At 52.0% G+C, this 22,200-nt stretch overlaps 1 protein-coding gene and 1 non-coding gene across 6 annotated transcripts in view; both read right to left on the minus strand.

Moving 5' to 3' along the window:
* Positions 1-3,343: 3,343 nt before the first annotated feature.
* Positions 3,344-22,200, minus strand: part of ATP8B2 (ATPase phospholipid transporting 8B2) — a 28,101-nt gene continuing 9,244 nt past the window's right edge. For all 5 annotated transcript variants that reach the window (XM_074390081.1, XM_074390080.1, XM_074390078.1 and 2 more), the window contains 18 exons: positions 21,348-21,436; positions 19,141-19,337; positions 15,634-15,842; positions 14,078-14,121; positions 13,639-13,804; positions 13,289-13,477; positions 13,038-13,153; positions 12,564-12,728; positions 12,367-12,478; positions 12,122-12,227; positions 11,837-11,981; positions 11,465-11,648; positions 11,082-11,305; positions 9,370-9,453; positions 8,782-9,027; positions 8,500-8,638; positions 5,715-5,845; positions 3,344-5,447 (listed from right to left, as the gene is read on the minus strand). In XM_074390081.1, coding sequence (XP_074246182.1) covers positions 5,169-5,447; positions 5,715-5,845; positions 8,500-8,638; positions 8,782-9,027; positions 9,370-9,453; positions 11,082-11,305; positions 11,465-11,648; positions 11,837-11,981; positions 12,122-12,227; positions 12,367-12,478; positions 12,564-12,728; positions 13,038-13,153; positions 13,289-13,477; positions 13,639-13,804; positions 14,078-14,121; positions 15,634-15,842; positions 19,141-19,337; positions 21,348-21,436 — 2,825 coding nt within the window. In that variant the 3' untranslated portion in view covers positions 3,344-5,168. The remainder of the gene's footprint in view (positions 5,448-5,714; positions 5,846-8,499; positions 8,639-8,781; positions 9,028-9,369; positions 9,454-11,081; positions 11,306-11,464; positions 11,649-11,836; positions 11,982-12,121; positions 12,228-12,366; positions 12,479-12,563; positions 12,729-13,037; positions 13,154-13,288; positions 13,478-13,638; positions 13,805-14,077; positions 14,122-15,633; positions 15,843-19,140; positions 19,338-21,347; positions 21,437-22,200) is intronic.
* On the minus strand, positions 18,191-18,253 carry LOC120360236 (U7 small nuclear RNA). Its single transcript, XR_005576811.1, has one exon. It is a non-coding gene; the product is annotated as a U7 small nuclear RNA (small nuclear RNA).

Here is a 22,200-nt window from a genome sequence, read left to right on the forward strand (position 1 = left end):
TTTAATTGTTTTAGTTAGTTTGTTTGTTTTTGAGAGGGAGTTTTGCTCTTGTGGTCCAGGCTGGAGTGCAGTGGCACAATCTTGGCTCACTGCAACCTCTGCCTCCCGGGTTCAAGTGATTCTCCTGCCTCAGCCTCCCAAGTAGCTAGGATTACAGGCACCGGCCACCACATCCAGCTAATTTTTTGTATTTTTAGTAGAGATGGGGTTTTGCCGTGTTGGGCAGGCTAGTCTCGAACTCCTGACCTCTGGTGATCGCCCTCCTCGGCCTCCCAAAGTGCTGGGATTACAGGTGTGAGCCACCGTGCCCGGCCATTAATTGTTAAATCTTGTTTAAACAAATCTTATTTAAACCGTGGGTTTGGATGGGGACATTCAAGGACCCTTCACAGACCAGAAAGGCTTAGAGCCAAAGATGGAGTCCTGGGGCATGGTGGGAAAAACACAGGAAGGCACTCCAAGGAGGGAGCTACCAGAGAGGCAGTGGTTAAACCAGGAGAAGGTGGAAAACCGCCAGCGGAGGACAGGGTTTCAAGGAGAAGGTGGCCAACACAGTCAAACGACTAAGAGCCTGGAAGTCAGATCAGACCTGGAAATGCTCTCCGGACTCGGCCAACATGAAGGTCAAAGGTGATTTCAGCGAAAGCATTCCAGGGGCTGGTGAAGGAGATGCCAGAGTCCAGGCAGCGGAGGAGATAAGGGAGGACACAGACCACAACAGAGCTGACAGGGGTGAGGGGTGGGGTGAGGGGAAGAAACCGAGCAGGCTTATTTGGGGAAGGAAAGAATCAACAGAGACGGAAATGAAGGCAAAGTCAAGAGACGGTCCCAGCGGAGGACAATGGAAGGTGCTGGGGGGGGAGGGGGAAGGAGAGGGGGAAGGGGAGGGGGGAGGGGGAAAGGAAGGGGGAGGAGGGGGGAGGAGAGAAGGGGAGGGGGAGGGGAAGGGAGGGGAAAGGAGAGGGGGAGGGAGAAGGGAAGGGGGAGGGGAGGGGGAGGGGGAGGGGGAGGGCCCGGCCTCCCAAGGCAGGGGAAGGGGAAGGCCGGCGTGCCTGTGTGCGGTGGGATTTGTAGGTGACAGGAAAGCTGCAGAAGCTATTTTGCTCCGTGAAGTGGGAGGCAGGACCATCTGCTGAGGCATGGTGGGAGGTGGTGGCAGGAGGTGAGGAGGGGCAGGAGAATGAGCTTCCCAGCATCTCCTCCGTGCTTGCTCCGTGGCTGTGCGGCCCTTCAGCATTTCACAGCTCACCCTGGGAGACGCTGCGCTGACCCAGTGCTGGAACATTCCCGGACAGAGCGACCAGTACCAGACCACGGGCTCCTGGCTGGATCGGGAAGCACTTACAGGTTCCTATAAGGAAGCAAGCGACCAGGAGGAAAGGGAGGGGCCGTAGTTTGCGCTGGGAGCACAGATGGAAGGGAGAAGAACTGAAGAGTATGGCTGGCCAAATGCTGAATGAATTGGGGGAGTTCAGAGCTGGAGCTCCTCCCGACGGCCGTGGGCGCCCACGGGTGTGTGCTGCTTTAGCGGAGTGGAGAGGAACACCGTGGAGATGAGGAGGCCCAGGGGAACCAAGCTGGGGTATCAGACAGACTTCACCTCCGCCACTCAGAGAAGGTCCTCAGATGGGGACCGAGAGGCTGGAAGCCCCTCCAACAGGGGTCCAAGGGCTCAGGCAGCGCAGGGAGGGAAGACCAGGGACGCCTGCGGCAGAGGGGAGAAAACGGGGGCACAAGTGGCCAGAGCCTCCGAGGAGGCGTGTGTCTATATTGTGAAGAACAAAATGCGCCCCCCAAGAGGCAGTGAGAGTTAAAATGATATTGGCCCTGCCCCTCAGACACACCCAGTGGGATCCTGGGTGCAGGAGAGCTAGGGTAAGCGAGAGGAGCCAGGGAAGAGTTTCCCCGAGGCTGAACGGAGCAGCAGCAGGAGACCAGCGGGGCAGGAGGCACAGGCAGAGCTGAGGACCCGTCCCGGGGGAGGGGTGGGGTTGGGGGCCTCACCAGCCTCAAGAGATTAAGGCCTCTTTCTGTGTTGCAGGGGTGGGGGCACTGAGGCCAGATGCCACTTGCTGCCCAAGGCTCAGGGTTCCTCAGACCCTGGAGAATGCCTGGTGTGGACTAAACAGCCTCCTGGGTGCAGGTGGGTTATCAGGCGGCGTTCATGGGGGGTCTGTGGCAGGATTCCCGCCTGGGACTGTTTCTCCTGCAGAGGGAAACAGATCTTCTCTTCACATCATCCCCCCATACACCCCTCCAGCCTCCCCTCTTTTGTAAAAATACAGGTGGAGTCTCACCATGTTGCCCAGGCTGGTCTTGAACTCCTGGGCCAGGCTCAAGTGATCCTCCTGCCTCAGCCTTCCCAAGTGCTGGGATTACAGGCGTGAGCTCCCTCGGCCAGTTTACGTTTTTGAGAATGAAGGATTGTTCTGTGACAGAAGACTGGCTGTGTCAGGTGGAAACCGGCCCCGGGGGCAGGGCTGGCTCATGCTGATATTGGCCATCGCTGGAGAAAGCTATACTCTGGGCCAGCACTAACCTTGGCCCTGACTCCTGGGACGCCATCCTCATCGCCCTCCTTTCCCTGGAGGAAATCTCCCTTTAATGTAAGACTTAATGGCCGTGCGCAGTGGCTCACGCCTGGAATCCCAACACTTTGGGAGGCTGAGGAGGGTGGATCACGAGGTCAGGAGTTGGAGACCAGGTGTTGTACTAAAGATACAAAAAATTAGCTGGGCGTGGTGGCGCACACCTGTATTCCCAGCTCTCAGGAGGCTAAGGCAGGGGAATCACTTGAATCGGGGAGGCAGAGATTGCAGTGAGCCAAGATCATGCCATCACACTCCAGTCTGGGGGACAGGGTGAGACTCCATCTCAAAAAAAAAAAAAAAAAAAAAAAAAAAAAGTATGTATGATTTAGCTCCCTTGACACTCACGTGAGAAGCCAGGAAGATGTGAGGCACAGGGAAAAGCGGGGAGTAAAAAACTAAAATAAAATAACCTTAAAATGTGTACCAGGTGCTTTCCTTACACACCCCCATCTGGCGTGTGTTAGGGATGAGAGGATGGCCTGTGTTTGGAGAAGTAAACAGTTCAAGGTCTTAGGCACCCGGCCAAAGTCCCATGATCTGCCTCAGTACGACCCGGTATCCCAGCTTCATCTTCAGATGAGACTCAGATCCCGGGAGGTCTGCAAATGGACAAGGTACTGTTCCCCACTAGTCAGATTCCAATTTGTTCATGATATCCCAGATCCACCCGCTCAACATTTAAGGGACAGTTTCTGTCTTTTCTTTCACTACCAGTCTTGGTTAAACATCAGAAAAAGCGACAAATTACACACTTCTCAGAAATTGAAATTTTATAAAAAGGCATTTTCTCTTATATCCATAAAATGATATAATTTTTGCAAGTATAGAAATGTGTCATAAATTATAACGTTCCTTAATTACAGCTCAATGCAACTTGGTACTTTCTTCCCTCCCTAAAAAACGAGAGAGAACCAAAAAATAATATATATATATATATAACTGTATATATATATATTTATATAATATAGACAAACAAAATATGAAAAAAAATCATTTCCTCTTTGGTATAAAAATCAGACTCTCACCTTGAGAGACACACAGACAGACATGATACTGGGTTTGTAAACTGTGCGGCCAAAAGGGATTTCCCTGCCAAGACCCCTCTCGCACTCCCCGCCCACCCATCCCCTCACTGCAGCCCCTCCAGTTCCTTTGGGGCTCCCACATGGAACATTTAAAATCCCTCGACCCACTCCCAGCTCCACACCATTCCTGAAGTATCCCCTGACCCACTACCAAAAAAAAGAGGAAAGGATTCTTCTCAGGGCTGATTAGGCAGCGACTACCTTGGGAAACGCCTTATTTAGGGAATAGCTTCATAGGTGTGGACGATGTAAAGGACAGGCTGTGGCCGGACTCTTGACTGTGTCCCATCCAGACCAAGCCAGGTGTTGGCCTGGGCCTGGCTGTGCCCTTCCCCTCCTCTACCACCCAGTACGAGGACTCCACCACCTCTTGCCAGATGCTGGGCCTGAGGGGCGGGGCTCCTTGCTTCTGGGAGAAAGGAGAAGAAAGGCCAGTTCCCCTTCCAGCCTCATCTCAGGTGCAGGGCCCTGGGGTTTAGGTGCAAGAAAGCGCCAGATGGGGAGTCAAAGGGAGGTTAAAAGGGCATCTGCCAATAAACTTGGGTTTAGATTTAATATTAAAGAAAACTACCCCTCCCCACCGACCAAATTTCAGACCCAGGTTTAGCTCACTAAGGATTTGGGGGCCACTTTCCCAGGCTCCAGCCCAAGGCCAGCAGGACTAAGGAACCCAGGAACTGATACATGTGTGTTGGGGGCACCGGGCAGCACTATACTCTCAAGGTGAGGAAGGAGACAGGACCAAACCCTCCTTTGCCCTTCCCACCACCCTCTGCTGACGGGCACCTCCCTTCCTGGTCAGCTCCTCTGTCCCACAGAGCACTGGCCACTGCAGAGAGAGCCATCACGGATCCTCCCGAACCACCCCACAGCCCGGCAGGCTGCAGCATCCCAGTGTGTGCCCGCCTCCTCTTCCCAGGAGAGCTAAGACACCAACCACATCAAAGTCACATAAAGGCCTCCTCCACCTGCCAAATAAAAAAAGACAAAACCAAACTGGACACAACACAAATCAAGGAGAGACAAACACGACGTGAGGGACCGAGGCCCCCGCAGGTCTCTGGCTTCCCGGCATGGTACATTCTTGTGTAAGTCAGGAACAGGGGCGCTAGGGCCCCTCTGGGGAGTAGGAGTAAAAAAATAAGGAGATTATAGTCTCCCTGTGGGTCCCAGGCAGGGCAGGGGCAGACGCAATCTCTCACAGTTTTTTCTCGTTTTTGGTTCCACATCTGGTCCCCAACCAGAGCTGGCTCCCCGTGCCTCGGCCTCTGCTCTGCCCTTGGGCCTGCTCCCTCTAGCTCCCCAGCTGGTGGAAGGGCCTGCAGCTGGGGATGGATGCCCCAGCCACGCGTGGCGGGACCAGCAGGACAGAGTCTACCAGGGAGGACGGGAGGCAAGGAGTGAGGACCAGCAGTTCGGAGACGCTGTTCCCTCAGTGACTGGCCAGCCCTGGGTGCTCTGGTCACTGGCACAGGGCATCCATCCTCGGCCTTCAGCCCTTGAGGGGCTTGTCGGCACTGCCACTGGGGCTACTGGCACTGTCACTCTTCTTCCTGCGCAGGCTCTCAATCCAGCTGGAGCTGGAGCGGGTGGTGAAGCTGGAGAGCGCGAGGGAGCTCAGCCGCATGTTCTTGCCGGACATGATGAGCTCCCCAAAGCCCTCCTGGTGGGAGAAGGCGTAGCCGGAGCGCCGGGAGCCTGTTCGGCCAACCCGCCGCATGCAGCGATGCTGGGCCTTCTGCTTCTTCCTCACCAGCTGGGTGTAGCGGACCTGCAGAGGGGCACAGGGAAGAGCCCTCTGTCAGCGTGGAGATGTCAGACATCACCGAGGAGAAGGGACCCTGAGCACCGGGGACCAGGCTGATGTGGAGGCCTCCGCAGCCATCTGCACAGGACGTCTGTCCCCAGGGAGAGCAGATAAGCACCACCAACACACTGAGCGGTCACACGGCCCTGCTGAGCCCCACCAGTGTTCAAGCCAGGGGCCTTTCTGGACATCCCATCGCTGCCTCCCACAGCGGGTAACCCGGCTTCTCACCGTGTCGGAGAGATCTGGCTTCAGGTTGAGCCTGAGGAATCGAAAGGCAACCACAGGCATAATGCAGACGACAGTGGTGAGCACGATGGTCAGCCACACCGTGGGCTGGGCCAAGGTGTTCTGGGCATTCCCTGGGGACGGAGAGGAGTCGGTGGCCTCGGGAGTCACGATACGGACCTTCCCCATTCCGATTTCGGGCAGCTCCACTTTCCCACTCTCCAAGCCTCAGTCCGCTCTGGCTTCCCACTTCTCCAGGCCCACCCTCCAAATGTAGATCTCCAAATTTAGTTCCCAACTGCCCCAAAGCTCCAGACCTGCTGCTTCAAGTGCCGGACTTGACATGCCTATAGAACATCTAACAGGCATCTCGAATTTCCCGTGGCCAAAACTCAGCTACTGTGTCCTTCCCCCAAATCTGGTCTGGGTCTTTCTCAGCTCAGGAAATGCCACAACCCATTCAGTTGCTCCCACTAAAAATCCTGCAATGGATCTTGATTCATTTCTTTAAAAAAACTTTTTTTAATTTCTATTTTTTGGGAGTTTTTAAAAATCTTGATTCATTTTTCTCTCTTCTTTGGATCCCACATTCAATCTGTTGGTTCCATTTTCAAAACATCTCTGGAATCCCACAGCCTTTTACTCTATTCCAAGCCCTGATTATTCTCACCTGGTGATTGCTCTCACCTCCTAACTGGTCTCCCCATTTCCACCCTTGCCCCCTACACTTTATTACCCACAAAACTATTAAGAGTGGCCCTTTAAAAACATAAGTAAGCTTATGGTAGTTCCCTGCTGAAAACCCTCCAATGATTTCTGCTTACATTTAGATTAAAATTCAAAAATTCAAAGTTCTTCCTCTGACCCATAAGGGCTTAAATAAACTGGACTCATTCCCCATTCCCCCGCCAACTCATTTCCTCCACTCCTCTCCAGCTCCACATGCAGAAGACCTCCCAAGCCCCAGCTGAAGGCCTTTATATGCTGTTTCCTCTTCCTGGATTGACAGCTCCCAGAGAGCCACATGGCATGCTCCTTTTCCCTTTATTCAGGTTTCTCTGTGCTGGACGGGCATGGTGGCTCACACCAGTGATCCAGCACTCTGGGAGGCCCAGGCAGGTGGATCACCTGAGGTGTCCGGAGTTCAAGGCCAGCCTGGCCAACACAGCAAAATCCCATCTCTACTAAAAATACAAAAATGAGCCAAGTGTGGTAGCAGGTGCTACTCGGGAGGCTGAGGCAGAAGAATTACTTGAACCTGGGAGGCAGAGGTTGCAGTGAGCCAAGATCATGCTGCTGCATTCCAGCCTGGCGACAGAGTAAGACTCCGCCTCAAAAAAAAAAAAAAAAAAAAAAAGATTTATCTGTGCCAATGTCCCTTCCTCAAGAGGTCTTTGCTGACAATGCTTGTCACTCTCTAGCCTACTTAATGTTTCTTAAAGGACTTATTAGTTCCAGACATTATATCTGTTCACTTATAATAAAAAAAATTAAATAATAGCAATAATAGTAAAACAAAACTTTATAATTTATAGTGGTTCTATAATAAATTTCACCGTGCTGTGTGCTGTTTAACACGATACCTCCCCAGCTCTGTTTAAGGTGGAATAACTGCCTTCCTGCAAACCAGTAAACCTTATTTACCCTCCCCACATTCTCAGCAAAGTTCCAAGGCATCTAAAAATTCCTGGTTTTCTTGCTAACCAGCTGCAAGGTAACAGAGCAAATAAACTCAGAATTGCAAAATGCGTTTCTCAAAATGTTATTTTTCAAATGTAAAGTACATCACAAATCATGTCACAGGTTAACTGCTCTCTGTTCTGGCTTCTGCTTCATCATCCTGTACCACCCAGGTGCATTAAAAAGCACCCCATTTTCTTTGTCCTTTGCTCAAAATTAAAAAGCAATTCTGCTAAGCCCATGATCATGATAAATAAAATCTTCCTGCAACCCCATTGGTCTCTCCAAATCTCTAATTTCCCGCTACAATAAATTATCTGTCTCTCATATATAATATCTAGGAGGGCAACCGCTTCACCTGTTGGTTAACTGCAGCCTCCCGGGCATTCAGAATAATGGGTCACATACTAGGTGCTATAAAATGCTTGTGTGATAAATGAACAAACAGATCTGAAGCAAATGCCAAGACCTGTAAATGCTTCCTTCACTTCATACCTCCCACCTCTTTGCCACCCACCACGGCCACCCTGGCACCAATTCTGAACCACTTCACACTCGGTCACTCCGGTAACTTCCTTGCTGGACATCAGTGCCAACTTCATCTTTCTCCAAGCAATCTTTTGATGCTGCTCCCTTCTCTTCCTCTAAAGAAATGAATCAGGTCTCCCAGCAGGTTGAATGCAATCCTGACACCTTTCCAGCCCCTCTCCCACTGGTTCTCAATGAGGGTTCTTGCCCATTCCAGCTGGAGCCCTCTCCATTCCCTACAAACACCTCCAGTTCTCCAGCTTGGAATCTGACTCCCCACTCCTTTCTCTACTCACAGCAGCCCCCTCTCTGGAACTGTCCCTGGCTACCGCACCAAAAGCAACTCTGCTGACCACGAGGCCTGGCCTCCCGTGGTCTGGCAGGGATGTTCTTCACTTTTATGGACATGGAAGCTCTTTGGGGGCAAGGCCTGGGTCAGATAGAACTCAGTATCCCCTCAGCACCTCACTGAATATTTGGCACATAAGGAATGTCAAATGTGCAGACCGGATGACCGCCCTGCTAGTCCCAGAACAGCTGTGATGATTCTCACTGATTCAAGGAGGCCACAGGGACTTACCCACAAACCGGAACTGGTTGGGAAACATGTCGAAGAGCCCATTGCTGTGCATGGCAAAGAGGATGGCAAAGTAAACAGCAAGGCTGCCCCAGATGAAGAAGTGGTTGATGGCCGTCCAGTAGCCTGTGTCCAGCCCAATCTGCAGAAAGTAGGCATAGTCAGGCAGGCGCACCCCTCAAAAACCCCTTCCCCCTGAAACAGAACTGTGGTGCCCAGGGCAGCCCCAGGGACAGAAGGCTCACTCCTTCCACAGAAGAGGGGAGTTCCTGGATGGCCTCATACCTGCACACTAACCACGATGACCAGTGATGTGGCCACAGTGACTGCAAAGGACTGGTAGTCAGCCAGCTGGGTGCCATCATCCCGGGTGGCCTCGGCAAACACCCCGTAGGGAATGAAGAACATGAGCACGGAGGTGTAGATGCCCTGGGCGATGCAGATGAAGAACTCCCGCTTGTTGAAGAGAAGGTTCAGCTGGCCCGGCTCATACAGCTTAGGGTACTCCATGCTCCGCTGCTCGGGGACATCCTGTATAGGAGGATCACATAGCATGGGGGTGCCTAAGAGGTTACCGTTTTGACTCAGGATGGTCAAGCGCAGACTCTGTCCCTGCCTCCTCCTTTCCAAAGTCTTTGGCAACTACAACCAACCTCAAGCCAGCTACCCGCAGTCTAACTTAGTTCAGCAACCCAGGAGAGTTCTAGATCAGCTGCAGCCAGGAGGGAGAACCAGCCACACCCTCCCCAGCTAAAAGAACTGCCTTCCCAGTGGCCACAGGCAATGGGCACAAGTGTCACACGCCACGTCTATGTGACTCCTTCAAGCAGTGACCTTCCCCGAATCCCGTCTGATCATCCAACTCCCCCATACCTGATCAAAGACTCCCATAGCCAGGACTGGCAGGGACGTGTACACGATGTTATACAGGGTGATGAAATACTGGTCATAGACAGTCTGGAAGAGAACAGGGAGCAAGGGAGCATGCAACCTTTCTTTGCTACACATCAGGCACAGGAAGACAGCTGATGTCACATACAGAGAACACTAAGAAATTTTTTCAGACACCTCTCCTTCTTTAATAGTCATTTTTTTTTTTTTTTTTTTTTTTTTTTTTTTTGAGACAGTCCTGTTCTGTCACCCAGGCTGGAGTGCAATGGCGCAACCTCGGCTCATTGTAACCTCTGCCACCCGGGTTCAAGCAATTCTCCTGCCTCAGCTTCCTGAGCAGCTGGGATTGCAGGCATGCACCACCATGCCCGGATAATTTTTGTATTTTCAGTAGACATGGGGTTTCACCGTGCTGGCCAGGCTAGTCTTGAATTCCTGGCCTCAAGCAATCTGCCTGCCTTGGCTTCCCAAAGTGCTGGAATTACAGGTGTGAGCCACCGCGCCCGGCCCTTTTTTTTTGAGATGGAGTTTTGCTCTTCTTGCCCAGGCTGGAGCACAATGGCACGATTTCAGCTCACTGCAACCTCTGCCTCCTGGGTTCAAATGATTCTTCTGCCTCAGCCCCGGGTAGCTAGGATTATAGGCATGTGCCACCACGCCTGGCTAATTTTGTATTTTTTGAGACAGTCCCTTTTTTTTTTTAAAGATGGGGTTTCACCATGATGGCCAGGTTGGTCTTTAACTCCTGACCTCAGGTGATCTACCCACCTCAGCCTCCCAAAGTGCTAGGATTACAGGTGTGAGCCACCACACCCGGCTAATTTTGTATTTTTTTTTTTTTTTTTTTTTTTTTGAGATGGAGTTTCGCTCTTGTTACCCAGGCTGGAGTGCAATGGCGTGATCTCGGCTCACCGCAACCTCCGCCTCCTGGGCTCAGGCAATTCTCCTGCCTCAGCCTCCTGAGTAGCTGGGATTACAGGCACACGCCACCATGCCCAGCTAATTTTTTTTGGTATTTTTAGTAGAGACGGGGTTTCACCATGTTGATCAGGATGGTCTCGATCTCTCGACCTTATGATCCACCCGCCTCGGCCTTCCAAAGTGCTGGGATTACAGGCTTGAGCCACCGCGCCCGGCCTAATTTTGTATTTTTAATAGAGACAGGGTTTCTCCACGTTGGTCAGGTGATCCTGACCTCTGGTGATCCACATGCCTCAGCCTCCCAAAGTTTGCGATTACAGGCCTGAGCCACTGCGCCCGGCCTAATAAGCACTTTTCTTTTATTTTGAGACAGAGTCTCACTCTGTCACCCAGGCTGAGTGCAATGGCGCAATCTCAGCTCACTGCAACCTCCACCTCCCAGGTTCAAGCAATTCTCCTGCCTCAGCCTCCTGAACAGCTGGGACTACAGGCGCGTGCCACAGCGCCGAGCTAATTTTTGTATTTTTAGTAGAGACGGGGTTTCAACATTTTGGCCAGGCTGGTCTCGAACTCCTGACCTCGTGATCCACCCACCTCGGCCTCCCAAAGTGCTGGGATTATAGGCGTGAGCCACCGTTCCGGCAATAAGCACTTTTTTTAAGAGTATGTACCAGAAAATAGCTAGGCCCTGCGGGACTGAGTGATAAACACGACAGAATCTCTGCCCTGAGGTTTACCGACTTGCACTACAGTGGACTGAAAACATTTATTACCTGGGCTGAGAAGCCGCAGAAGAAGCCAAACCAGAAGTGGACCATGGTGAAAGCAAAATTTTTGTAGAAGAAATAGCAAAGAAACTTGCACATTCTCAGGTAGGACCAGCGCCCATGCACCAGCAGGAGGCGCTGCAGGAACTTGAACTGGGAGAAGGAGTAATCGGAGGCCAGGACAGCCTGGATCCCCTCCTGCCCACTGATGCCCACACCAATGTGAGCTGCTGCAGAGACAAGAGATGACAAGAGGATGAAGACAGCCACACACTTGAGAGCCTATCCAGTTACAAGCCCCTTCCCGTCATTCTTCTCCAGTGCAGAGACTCAGTGGGCCCCTCCCCAGCCTCACGCCCAGCCTGCACACCTGCAGAGTCCACACTTACTTTTGATCATGCTGACATCATTGGCTCCATCTCCAATGGCAAGCGTCACAGCCTTCTTGTACTTCTTGACCAGTTCCACCACCTGTGCCTTCTGCAAGGGGGTCACGCGGCAGCAGATGACAGCTTTGCAGGCACACGCTGTCTCCAGAAACTCCAGCTCCATGTCCGCCTCCAGCGCGTGGGCCTGGAGCACAGAGAAGGCTGAGAGAGCCAGTCTTCCCAGGAGACACCTGGGAGTCTCAGCTCCTCCCCATCCCCTTTGAGACCAGAGCCTTCTCCAAAATCAGGGGAAATCAGAACAAGATATAAAAGTCATGGGACGGAAGTACTCCCTGGAAAGATACTGCCCAAGCTAAGGACAGCAATGCCTACCAGGCTGTGACCATTGATGACTAGGGCGTACTCCCCAGCAACGGCCTCCAGGACAGAAGTTAGCTTGGAAGAAGAAAGCGTCTCCTGGTAGGTGAAGCCGTTGCCTACGGAGCGGGATGAGTCCATCATCTTCTCCCGGGCTTTCCTGTTGAGGCAGAAATGATACAGCTGTGGTCTTCCAGGACGGCAGTGGGGAGCTGGGATTCAAACCCAAACAGGGTCCCGAAACCCCCTCCTGAGCCCTGGGCACAATGCAGAGCACCACGTCCCTTGATTCCTGTTTACCTGAGCTCCTCCCGCACCTCCAGGACAGTATGGCCAGTGACTATGAACACCTCGGTCATGTCATCTGTCAGCATCTTGCAGGAATAGCCGATGTTCACAGCCGTCTCTACCAAGAGAGAACGCAGGAGCTACGGACAGGCACCCAACAAGGTCAGCACACTCGCCTGCCTGATGTCCTCGGCTCCATGCAAGGGTCCAATGGGGCTACTGTCAGTTGCAACTGCCCTGCCCTGCTGGGCTCTCACCTTGCTTGTCTCCGGTTAGCACCCAAATCTTGATGTTGGCCAGCGTCAGGAGGGCAATAGTCTCCGGAACCCCTTGCTGAAGCTTGTCCTCAATGGCCGTTGCACCCAGGAGCTGAAAATACCACAAGGGTTCCTGGCACAAGAGTTGCAGGTATGAGCCCGCCGTGCCCACCCTTGGCCCGTCCCGCAGCCTGTACCATCATGTTGTTCTCCACCTCCTCGTAGACGCTAGCCAGCCTGTCCTCCCGGCTGTCCTGGGCCAGGCTGGCCTGGAGGCGTCGCTCAGCCCACTCCTCATAGTACTCTTCATCCAGGTCCCTGTAGGCCAGCACCAGGGTCCTCAGCCCTTCCCCTGCGTACTCCTGGAGGCAGAGTGGAGGGGCACACCTGGTAAGTGTGGAGAGCTAACTGACAGTGTGAGGATGACAATGAACCATCTGCACTGTCGACTGGACGTGTCCCAACAGTGTAGGCTTTAGGGACTGTCTCCACACACACGAAAAGAGGTCACTGTGGGAGCTGGCTGATGTGTTAACTTGCCTGACTGTGGTAATCACATCACTATATATACACACATCAAAACATCATGTTGTAAACCTTAAATTTACACAATAAAACAAAGCTAAGAGGAGCAGAACCCCCAGGCGGGCCCCTCCTCTCCTCACACCCACATTAAGGTGGTCCATGGTGGTGTTGAGCAGCTCCTGTGTGGAGTGGTGCAGTCTGTCGAGCAGGATCGTGTCGGCCCCCTTGCAGTAGAGACGGATCTTCCCCTCTGGATTCCGCACTATGAATGGAGCAGAAAAATTCAGACAGGCAATGACTCCCAACCTAAACCCGTCAAGAGTCACCCGGCACAATTCCCCCATTCCAGGCCTGAATGCTGGCCCTAAACGCCCCAGCACCCCGGTCCTGGCCTCACCGATGACTGACATCCGCTTGCGGATGTTGTTGAAGTCCAGGATGGCCAGCAGCTGGTAGGTGATGGCTGTGCCCATCTCATGGACGGTGATCGTTTTGGGGGTGCGAGAGCGGAATACAAAACCAAAGTTCCTGGCTGCAGTGACCAGGGCCCCCTCATCTGGGGACTGAGCTTTGTAGTACAGCTCTCCTGGATGGGGAGGAAGAATACATGTGGTATGAGTGGCCTCCCTCAGCCACACGCCCCCGCCCAGGAAGCCCCAGCTCAGCTTCGTTGCAGAGCAGCAGAGCCCAGCAGAGCCCAAGGGCGCAAGTCAGGTCAGGAGGGCGCCAGCCAGCTCCTCAGCCCACCTTCATTCTTTTCTTCCGACATGACAGTATGACACAGGGAAAGGAGGCGGAAGAACTCATGCGTGTGGGGGTCCCCGATCTTGACAGCCTCCAGGAGGCTGGGGTCCCAAAATAAGAACTTCTTGTCAGCCAGAGGATTGAAGGAGAAGTCGACAGGTTCTGGCTTCTGGAACAGGTAAGAAGGCTCTTAGGAAAGGCTGGGGCGCCAGGCTGCATCCTGGGGAAGAGTTCATCCCTGCTCCCCCAACTCTCAGTAGGATCCTGTTCATCGTGGACCTCAAAATTTCTACTTCCATCACCAGTTCTGCCTTAAAATACCCATTTCTCCAAGCATCTTCCATTTCTTATCCAGACAGCACATCACTCCTGACTACACTAACTGTTACTGGCCAGGCACCCTGTTTCACTGGCACATAGAATTAGAGAGACTGAATCTTACCTCTCCCAGTTCAGCTTTGTGTCCCAGGACATCAAACACATCACCTACACACAGCCAGGGCAGAAAAAGAAGCAATGTCAGAGCCGGAGAGCTCCGGAGCACGGAAAGATGCCTCCAATGCAGAATCCTTGCAGGCACGGAGCCCCTCAACCCTAATCGTGGAACAGCTGTCACAGCGTCAGTCATTCAGTCACACTGCTGACTCGAGGGACAGAAGACAGCAGGCACCCCAGACCCCAGAACCCCTAGACCTGGTCATGAAACAGCCCTGCACCATCCCTGTCTCCACCATCCCTGTCTCCACCCTGAGATGGCACTCCCCCAGAGCAGCTCCAATTCTACACCTCCCAGGCCTCCTTACACACCCATTAGACCCGTGCAGCAGACACAGCTCAGACACTGGCCGAAAGGCCTGGGACAGTACAGAAAGCAGCTACAAGCCACGTCCACACTCTGCATAGAAGTCAGCCCCACATGCTGCCCCAGGCCATCCCAGCAGCACAGCCACAGGCCACTAAAGCAGGGCCACACTGGGAGGGCCAACCACAGCCACATTCCACAGACTCACAAGGACCCTGAGCAGCAACGGGGGAGACTCTAGCAGGGTTCCGCTTGGCCAGGATGCCCAGAGGCCAGTGTCTCACTTCCAACAGCTAAGGAACTCCCCTATCACCTGGAGCTAAGACCAGGGTTCGGGCATCAGGGGAGGACTCTCAGAGTCAGCTTCCTTTTTTTTTGAAACAGAGTTTCACTCTTGTCGCCCAGGCTGGAGTGCGATGGTGCAATCTCAGCTCACTGCAACTTCCGCCTCCTGGGTTCGAGTGATTCTCCTGCCTCAGCCCCCAGAGTAGCTGGGATCACAGGCACCCGCCACCACGCCCAGCTAATTTTTGTATTTTTAGTAGAGACAGGGTTTCATCATGTTGGCCAGTCTGGTCTCGAAGTCCTGACCTCAGGTGATCCACCTGCCTCAGCCTCCCAAAGTGCTGGGATTACAGGCGTGAGCCACTGCGCCCAGCCAGATCTGCTTCCTGGCATGGGACAGAGAATGGACCTCTTCTTTGTGTGTGGATTTTTCTCGAGAGACAGGGTCTCACTCTGTCACCCAGGCTGGAGTGCAGTGGCAGGATCACAGCTCACTGCAGCCTTGACCTCCTGAGCTCAAGTGATCCTCGCCCCTCAGCCTCCTGAGTCACTGGCCAGCTGAGACCACAGGTGCACGCCACCACACCTGGCTCATTTTAAAATTTGTGTGCTGCTTTGGTGGAAATAAAAGAAAAAAAAAAAAGAAAGAAAATTTTTTGTAGGGATGGGGTCTCACAACATTGCCCAGGCTCGTCTCACACTCCTGTGCTCAAGCGATCCTCCCACTTCAGCCTCCCAAGTGCTAGGACTACAGGCATGAGCCGCTGTGCCTGGCCAGGATGGACCCTTTTGAGGCCCCTCAGACCCAAATAGGAAGGAAGAAAAACCCCATGTTAAGGGAACTGTGGGGCCCCAGTTCCACTGCCCTTCCAGACAAGGTGCAAGCCCCAACCCCAGTGGTACCACCATACCGTAGCTGCGGCCATAGATGGAGCACTTGTTGAAGACCATGATGTTCTGGGTGAGGGTGCCCGTCTTGTCGGAGAAGATGTACTCCACCTGGCCCAGCTCCTCGTTCAGCGTGGTGGTGCGGGCTTCTGCAGGCGTCCGCTTCTTCATGCAGAACATCTTCTTATCCCAATTGATGAAGTAGCTGTGGCCCAGACGGATGACCTCCACACTGCACAGGGGACAGAAGGCGAAGCTTGGGTCGAGAAGGGGAGGGGCGCCCCACCCACACGGGCCTTCGCTGCAGGCCCTCCACCTAGGGAGAGACGAGACCGGAGAAGACACCTGGGCACAGGAACCTGGGTGGGGAAGGGCAAGGACAGCCTGAAGGTGGAGCCGGCCGCACACGGCCAGCAGAGGCGCGCCCCGACCCGACCCTCCTGACGCTCTCCAGACAAGAAGGTGCAAAGGGCCTGGGCGGGCAGGACAGACGGCAAAGGCGGAAAAAGGGCTGTAGACAAGGCACTCAGCCAGTTCTTACCTCGGGACTAATAATACAGAAACCATGCAGAGAAAAACAAGAGGAAGTGCCAGAGGAAAGGCAGAGAGAGAAAAGAGAGAGAAATCATGAGGGTGTTGTGCATGCCACAGCTACACAGATGCCACCTCAAAGAGGGGCCGCCCCGGGGAGGGGCCGTGGAGGTGACCTGAAGCCCACTCCTCACTGTCGCACACAGGCGGAGCGTGCTCCGTCCACTCGGGGCTTGGGGCTCTACATCCCTGATTCTGAACACGGGGCAGGGCTGAGGTGCTGACTCCAGAGGGAGAGGGCCCCGGGCCTCTGCGGAACACCACCACGTCACAATGGCAAAGCGCTTTGTGGTGGTTGTTTGCTCATTTGCTTTTTGAGCTAGCGTCCCTGTCACCCCAGCTGTAGTGCAGTGGCATAATCACAGCTCACTGAAGCCTCAAACTCCTGGGCTCAAGCGATCCTCCCACCTCAGCCTCCTCAGTAGCTGGGACTACAGGTGCACGCCACCACACCTAGCTGATTTTCATTTTTTGTAGAGATGGGGTCTTGCTGTGTTGCCCATGCTGCTCTTGAATTCCTGAACTCAAGAGATCCTCCCGCCTCCACCTCCCAAAGTGCTGGGATCACAGGTGACGGCCACCATGCCCGGCCAATATAGTGCCTTTAACATCTCCAGGTCTGTTCATATCCTCTTCTTCACTAATCATCACCTTTGGGATATGTTCTGTTAGCGTTTCCAGAAAGGGCCATGTTTAGGTCTAGTGCAGGTGAGCAATGGGGCCAGATCTGGAGCCCTGCTTCCCACCTGACTAAGGCTCCTATCAGGATCCCAGTACCAGGCAAAAACTCAGACACTCGGAATGTCTTCACATTCCAAAGAGCCTTTTCCTCACACAGCTCTTCAACTCACTTTCAGCCTCCCCCAAACATCCACACCATGACCTGATGAGACTCAGAAAGAAAACTGCTTTAGCAGCTCCCAAGGGCTTCAAGTGAACTGAGATACAAAACACAGATAGCGAAGCCCATAGGTGGGAAAACAAAATTAGGCTGTAGGGCCGGGCGCAGTGGCTCACGCCTGTAATCCCAGCACTTTGGGAGGCCGAGGCGGGTGGATCACGAGGTCAAGAGATCGAGACCATCCTGGTCAACATGGTGAAACCCCGTTTCTACTAAAAATACAAAAAATTAGCTGGGCATGGTGGCGCGTGCCTGTAATCCCAGCTACTCAGGAGGCTGAGGCAGGAGAATTGCCTGAACCCAGGAGGCGGAAGTTGCGGTGAGCCGAGATCGCGCCATTGCACTCCAGCCTGGGTAACAGGAGCAAAACTCCGTCTCAAAAAAAAAAACCAAAATTAAGCTGTAAGCAAAGACATTAAAATAGTAACACAGAGGGAGTACCAACAGTCACAATGAGCAGGCTACCACCCAATAACTGTAAAGTCATTTAAGTTTAAAGTGTATCTTCTAATCCAGCATCTTACATCAAGACATTCTATTCGAACGTGACACAGGTACTACTGTTCCTGTTACACAGGAAAACTGAGATCAAGTGAGACCCAGAGTGACTGTGGATTTTCCTGAAGTCACATGGCCAGTGAAGAGGCTGGACTAAGCCCAGAACCTTCCGACTCGGGACGGTACTCCCTCAGCACAGAAATGCTGTCATCTTGTATTTATTATCACCAGCAGTAAGACTGGGGGGCCGGGAGAGAGCTGAGGGCTATTTGGGGAATCTATAAGAACAAAAGACTGGGAGACAGGGCAAGTTTTCAGCACCTCCAAAAAACATTTCCTTAAAAATGTCACAGTTTCCCTTATCTCGAGCGCAAGGCACTAAGTAAGAAAAGTTCCTTTCCCCTGGCCACGCTTCCCACCTCCTCTTCCTCCCCTCCCCTCCATTCTCACTGGCCCGCCCCCTGCTAACATTCTTCTTCACCTCCTATCTCCTCGATCCTACGCAGGCTCCGACACCACTGCCAGTCAATACTTCCTAAAGCTTTCTTTACAGTTTTTTTAGAACACGTTTTTTTTCTTTTTGGGGGGTGGGGGGACTTTCAGTGAAAACCAGAAAACCTGCTAGACAAATTCTGAAAGAGCTGTTAACACTTGGAAAGCATTTTCAGAATACGGTCTTGGTCTTCGGACTTTCTTCAAAAGCTTTTAATGGTTAGTAAGTACAAAGTCCACAGGCAAAGATTCCAAAGCCTCCACAATCAGGAGCAAGCTATGCTTCCAGCTCTCACTCATGGCCCAAACCCCTGGCCAGCTATTTCCACAGGCCATTCCAGTGTGGCCCAGGGACGCCAGGCTCCCATCTCCACACCTTGACTTCCAGCCCTCTCCTCCTCCTCTCCTTTGCGGCTCCTCCTTCACCCACCCCACTCATCACTCAAAGCCCAGAGCAAATGCCATGTCTTCCGCCCTGCCTACCTGCTTAGGGAGCGACACTCCCCAGCCCCCTGGCACCCTGTGCTTTCCACATTGTATCTGTCTGACATGTCCAGATGTCCCCTCCCCAACCCGTCCATCTCCTGCTGCTGAAGGCAGATGCCACCTTATACATCTCCTTGCTTCACACGGAAGACTCTAGGTCGAGTGCTACAGCACTGGTTCCTATTTTGTTTTATAATGTGTTTAGATTGTCCTTCCTTTACTAGACGTAGGCACCTAGAAGGAAGGAGATCCATTCCGAATTCATCTTTGTAAGTGTGATGGCACCTAGCACACTTCTTTGCACACAGTAGGCATGTAATAAACAGGTGCTGAATACATCAGTTTTGTTTTCTTTTTCCACTAATACAGTCCCAAGTACCAGGAAACTGTGGTAAAAAGTTTGTTCTGCACACAAAGATAAACAGGTAACATCAAACGTTGATGGTACAGGAAGAAGAGGACTTCAAGTTACTTCTCAAGGACTTCATTTTCATAGAAAAGAAAAGTGCTATGGGACCACCTGGGCTCCCTGGAGAGACCCCGGGGCAGAGAGGGCACATACCTGACATAGAGTGAAATGGGCACAACGGTGTTGAGGATGATGATGTAGGACCAGAAGGAGAGGAAGCCAGAGAAAAAGGCACTGTCCACTGCCTCATCCCAGGGCAGGTAGACCTGGAAGCGCGTCCCCACCTCGTGCTCCCAGATGGCATTGCCAATGGCCAGGATCACCCCCATGCAAACCAGGAATCCAAAAATCTGGGGAGGAATGAGAAGCACAGGAGAGGCTGACATGTAGGAAGCCCTCAAAACCAAGTACATCTGTGATGTATTCATCCCTTGAGCCCTCAAAAGCTCAGACATCTTTAAACTGGCCGCATGCTCTCGGGCAAGCTTGTCCAGCCCACGGCCTCCCAAAATGTTGGGATTATAGGCATGAGCTATCGCACCCAGCCCATAATATATATATATACACACACACACACACACACACACACATGCATACATGCATATACATACATACATATATATACACACACACACACACACACACACACGCATACATGCATATACATACATATATTTTTTTTAACATTCAGCTGTTACCAAAATCTCATGGTGTTTTAAGAAAGTTTACGAGTTTTTGTTGGGCCAAAAAATAATTTTTTTTTTTTTTTTTTTTTTTTTAGTTTATCAGGTATTGTTAATGTTAGTGCATCAAACAGGTTCTAGTCTGTCACCACTTATCATGTGGCCTTCTGCCTGACCATCATCTCATCTGTATGATGGGGAAACTGAAATAGTTGATTAGCTCCCAATCTGGCACCTTGAAACCTTCCAGAGTCCTCAAAGTTGGTAAGAGTAGGGATGAGCGACTTTTTTTTTTTTTTTTTTTTTTTTTTTTTGATGGTACTTTAGGCTCTGGGGTACATGTGTACATCCTGCATCCTGTAAAACTGCTGCATAAGTACATACATGCCACATCCCCCCGGGATGAGCTACTTTTAACATACCAGAAAGCTTACTGTAAATTATCTATTTACCCGGGCTGGGCCCCCACAAGCCAACAAAAATGCCAAGCTACGGTAATGTTCACTATCTCACATAGATTGTCTTTTTTTTTTTTTTTTTTAACTTGGGAAACAAACTGTATGTTCATAAATGTACATTTTGAGACAGAGTCTTGCTTTGTTGCCCAGGCTGGAATGTAGTGGCACAATCCTGGCTCAATGCAGCCTCAACCTCTCAGGCTCAAGCAATCCCCCCACCTCAGCCTCCAGAATAACTGGGACCACAGGTGCATGCCACCAAACCTGGCTAATTTTTAAATTTTTTGTAGAGACAGGGTCTCACTATGGTGCCCAGGCTGGTCTCGAACTCCTAGGCTCAAATGATCTTCCCACCTTGGCCTCCCAAAGTGCTGGGATTACAGGTGTGAGCCCCCACTCTCATCTAGATTTCTTGTTTAGTCAAAAATCTTATAAGTGTTGGAGTCTCTGGAGAGACTGATAAAGAAAACCAGACCACTGTTCAATTTCCTACAACTATTTCCAAAGCTGCCTCCACTGCTGAGGCTTGGAAACAAAATAGGAGATTGGTGCCCAATGACCACCAGGGGGCGACTGGAGCCCTACAGACAACCACCTCCCACGGCTGGGTTTCCGCACACCCTTTGAAGCCAGGGCGGAAACCCGCTCACCAGAGGCTGGCCCCAGCCTTTGCAAGCTGGCATGTAGGGGGCAGGCAGCAGACAGTGGGGGCACAGGAAGGGGAGGAGAGCCCAATAAGGAGTTCAGATTTCTAGCTAAACAAGAGAAGGATTCAGGAATTGCCAAAAACTAAAACAGAAACTTTTCCTTTGGGATCTTTCATTCTTAGAAGTTGGGGGGAAAAGACCCTGCCAACCTCTTCCAAATGGAATTTTTTTTTTAATTCCCTCTCCATCCCCATGAAGGCCTCCTTGTCCCTGGCAAAAGCAAACAGAAGGTCACATGCTTCACAAAGTCATCATCATAACTGGAATCAGAGAAGGAATGATTTGTTTTAGCTTTAAGTTGTTGATTCACGCACGTTCCTAAAGTTTTTTTAAATAACACCTTCCAACCTAAAAGGAGCCTAAAATAAACACTGCCTTTGTGTAGCTGACCTGTCCGTGGCTTTAAAGCCAAACCTGAAGGTTTACTGACCACAGAAGAGAAAGGAAAGGAAAAGGAGCCACCCAGGGTGAAGCAGAGGGCGGAGTCAGGGAACCAGAGGCGGGCACCTTACCCAGAGCACCAGGGTGTTCATTAGGCGATCAATACTCGTTCTTTTGAACTTCGTTCTGCCGCTGTTTTGCATCAGCTTAGTGTCGGGACCTAGAAAAGAATGGGAAGGGCTGGGAAAACCAAATAACACATCTGCCTCTGGGCTTCTGCCCTGGGCAACAAAACAAGACCCTGTCTCAAAAAAGAAGCAATGTACATTTATTTTTATTTTTTTATTTTTTTTATTTTTTTGAGGCGGAGTTTCGCTCTTGTTACCCAGGCTGGAGTGCAATGGCACGATCTCGGTTCACCGCAACCTCCGCCTCCTGGGTTCAGGCAATTCTCCTGCCTCTGCCTCCTGAGTAGCTGGGATTACAGGCACGCACCACCATGCCCAGCTAATTTTTTGTATTTTTAGTAGAGACGGGGTTTCACCATGTTGACCAGGATGGTCTTGATCTCCTGACCTCGTGATCCACCCGCCTCGGCCTCCCAAAGTGCTGGGATTACAGGCTTGAGCCACCGTGCCCGGCTATTTTTTTTATTTTTTTGAGGCGGAGTTTCGCTCTTGTTACCCAGGCTGGAGTGCAATGGCGCGATCTCGGCTCACCGCAACCTCCGCCTCCTGGGTTCAGGCAGTTCTCCTGCCTCAGCCTCCTGAGTAGCTGGGATTACAGGCACGCGCCACCATGCCCAGCTAATTTTTGTATTTTTAGTAGAGACAGGGTTTCACCATGTTGACCAGGATGGTCTCGATCTCTCGACCTCGTGATCCACCCGCCTTGGCCTCCCAAAGTGCTGGGATTACAGGGTTGAGCCACCGCGCCAGGCCGCAATGTACATTTATAAACATACAGTTTGGTTCCAAAGTTTTA

Source organism: Saimiri boliviensis, chromosome 19 (genome assembly GCF_048565385.1).
Source record: "Saimiri boliviensis isolate mSaiBol1 chromosome 19, mSaiBol1.pri, whole genome shotgun sequence".
NCBI lineage: Eukaryota > Metazoa > Chordata > Mammalia > Primates > Cebidae > Saimiri > Saimiri boliviensis.